Raw genomic sequence first — 2,500 nt, forward strand, 5'->3', positions numbered from 1 at the left:
GAGGAGAAGGAGGAGGGGAAGAAGGAGGAGGAAGAGGAGGAGGAGGAGCAGGAGGAGGAGGAGGAGGAGGAGGAGGAGGAGGAGGAGGAGGAGTAGGGAGGGGGAGGAGAAGAAAAAGAAGATGAAGAAGAGGAGGAGGAGGAAAAAAAATCGAAGGAAAGGAAGAAGAAGAGAGAGAAGAAGGAGGAGGAAGAAGAGAGGAGGAGGAGGAGGAAGAAGAAACGACGAGTAAGATCAGAAAGAGGATAACAAGGAAGAAAAATAAAGGGGTGAATAAGAGGAGGATGAAGAGGGAGAAGAAGGGTGGCAGAAGAAGGGAATGGAAAGAGGGTGATGCTGTTATCAATAATACTTAAGCTTAATCTGTTGATATCTGAGAGTCATGTTTGATTGACACAAATAGAACAGGCAGATACAATGCAACTCGCACGCCTCGAACATTTGATCGCGTCGACTTAAACTTAAATGTATTTCAGTAATTCCTGTTTCTCACTGTTCACCTTTTCACTGGTCGAGCCTTTTGACTGACAACCGTGGTCAACTGTGAGCACCTTCTGACACTGTACACTATCAACAAATTTACCGGCACTTCACTATAACGAAGATTTGAAAAAAAAAAATAGATAAATAAAGAGTTTATCGGTCACTGGGTTAAAGCACGTCGAGAACTTGTTTACACATAGTGCGATTACATGACATCGATATCAGACACCAGCTTACCATGCAGCCACTGAAGGAGAAGTTCTGAAGGCAAGAACGGTAATATGGTAATTTACAGCACTTAAGAAGGAAGGGGGAAACATGTGTTCTATGTCTAAGTGATCTGACTTAACTGTGTTTTGTGTTTACTTTTTCTCTTTTTTTCGTTTTCATTTTTCGCAAGGGTTATATATATATATTACTTGTCCAAAAAATGAAAATGCTTCCAAATGGGCTTTCTTTTCCCTGTCTTGAGAGGAGCATTCACTTTAAGGTTAGGTTTAATAGCCTAGGTAATCCTTCTTGTATGTTTCGCAGTACCAGGGGCAGAACAGCTACGTTCACTTCAAAACCACCAGATGTCCTTTTGAATACTGGACCTCTTGCCACGTCACTCGATAAACTACGAAAAAATAGATAATAGATAAAAAGTCACCACATTTCATTCTGTACACACTAGGGCACCTTGTGATTAGCACCAGGTTTCTTTGCTCTTCACGCCGTTGACCACCTCGGCCGGCTCGTGGTACTCGATCTTTCTCGTGACGGGCTCCTTGTTCGTCCGCACCAAGGGCCGCTCCGTGACCTTGTCCGCCCGCCCCTCCGCCACGTCAAGAGGCCTCGGAGACACCTCGCCGATCTTGGGGGCGCCGTTGACGAGCTTCGGGGACGAGCTGGCGAGTTTGGGCGTCGCGTTGGCCAGCTTCGGGGAGCCGTTGGCTGGCTTGGTCGCTACGTTGGCTGATTTCGTCGTCCCGTTAGCGAACTTGGCCGTGGCAACCGAAGTGTCGCTGCCGCTCTCGTCCTTGGTGCTCGAGGAGGAACTTGAGTTGGGGTCAGTGTTTCCTGAAGGCGATGGGGACTTGCTCGGCGCGACCGGAGGCAAGGAAGCCCGTAGCGAGTGGTTCTTCGGCATGTCGGGAATGTCCGGGAACTCGTACTCGCTGTCGTCCTCCTGCTCGGACTCGCGGCCGTAGATCTGGGCGAGTTTCTCGAAGCGATGCCCCCAGTCCGTGCGGTAGTCGAAGGCCCCGTCGCTCCTGCCCGAAGTGCCTGTGGTAGAAGGGAAGCCTAAAATCAGAGAGAAGGAGAAAGTGCGTTACATCACTTTTTATATGCCACTCATCACTCTAAGCATGTTTGTGTAAGGGTCTTTTATAGAGACTAAAGGGTGTACGACAGTATAAACGTGACCAAGATCTGTGTAGAACGTCATGCAGCTGATTAATCACTACAGAAAACAGTAAAACAAACGCCAAATAACGGCTATATAAGCCATCCAAGGCATACATAAACGCCCAAACAAATGAAAGAAAGCCCGGATTTTTCTACTTCCTAATATTAAATCCCTCAAGGTCTCTAAGTAAAAAAAATCTTAGAATCTAGTCCAAGATAAAAAGTGATATTGATAATAGAATATGAACCTAATTCTACACACACAAAATATATATACGACTTGACAGAAAACGATAAAACAACAGACGATTTTAACACAGCCATAACAGGCATAAAGGCGAAACTATCACACAGAACACACGTAAAGCCCATGATCCTTTTTTTCATTTCGTTTCATAAAAAACACACAAAACAGAAATGAAAAACAGTAAGACGAGATACAACATTACCAAACAAAGCAAAACACAAAACTAATACGAAAACACAGTGAGACGTAAAACAACTTTACCAAACACAAAACAGACACACAAAGCACATAAATCCATGCTCTATCTCCCGATCCTCCCTCATCTTATTCAAACGGTAGCATCCTTCTCTTCTTTCCATTCCCTTTTCTCTCTTTTCT

At 45.2% G+C, this 2,500-nt stretch overlaps 1 protein-coding gene across 1 annotated transcript in view; it reads right to left on the bottom strand.

Annotated features, from left to right (window-relative positions):
• Positions 1-197: 197 nt before the first annotated feature.
• LOC119583355 (neural-cadherin-like) overlaps positions 198-2,500 on the bottom strand; it is a 58,054-nt gene continuing 55,751 nt past the window's right edge. The window contains exon 31 of the mRNA XM_037931827.1: positions 198-1,752. Within this exon, the coding sequence (XP_037787755.1) occupies positions 1,172-1,752 (581 nt within the window). The 3' untranslated portion in view covers positions 198-1,171. The remainder of the gene's footprint in view (positions 1,753-2,500) is intronic.

The sequence above is a fragment of the Penaeus monodon genome, chromosome 17 (genome assembly GCF_015228065.2).
Source record: "Penaeus monodon isolate SGIC_2016 chromosome 17, NSTDA_Pmon_1, whole genome shotgun sequence".
Lineage (NCBI taxonomy): Eukaryota > Metazoa > Arthropoda > Malacostraca > Decapoda > Penaeidae > Penaeus > Penaeus monodon.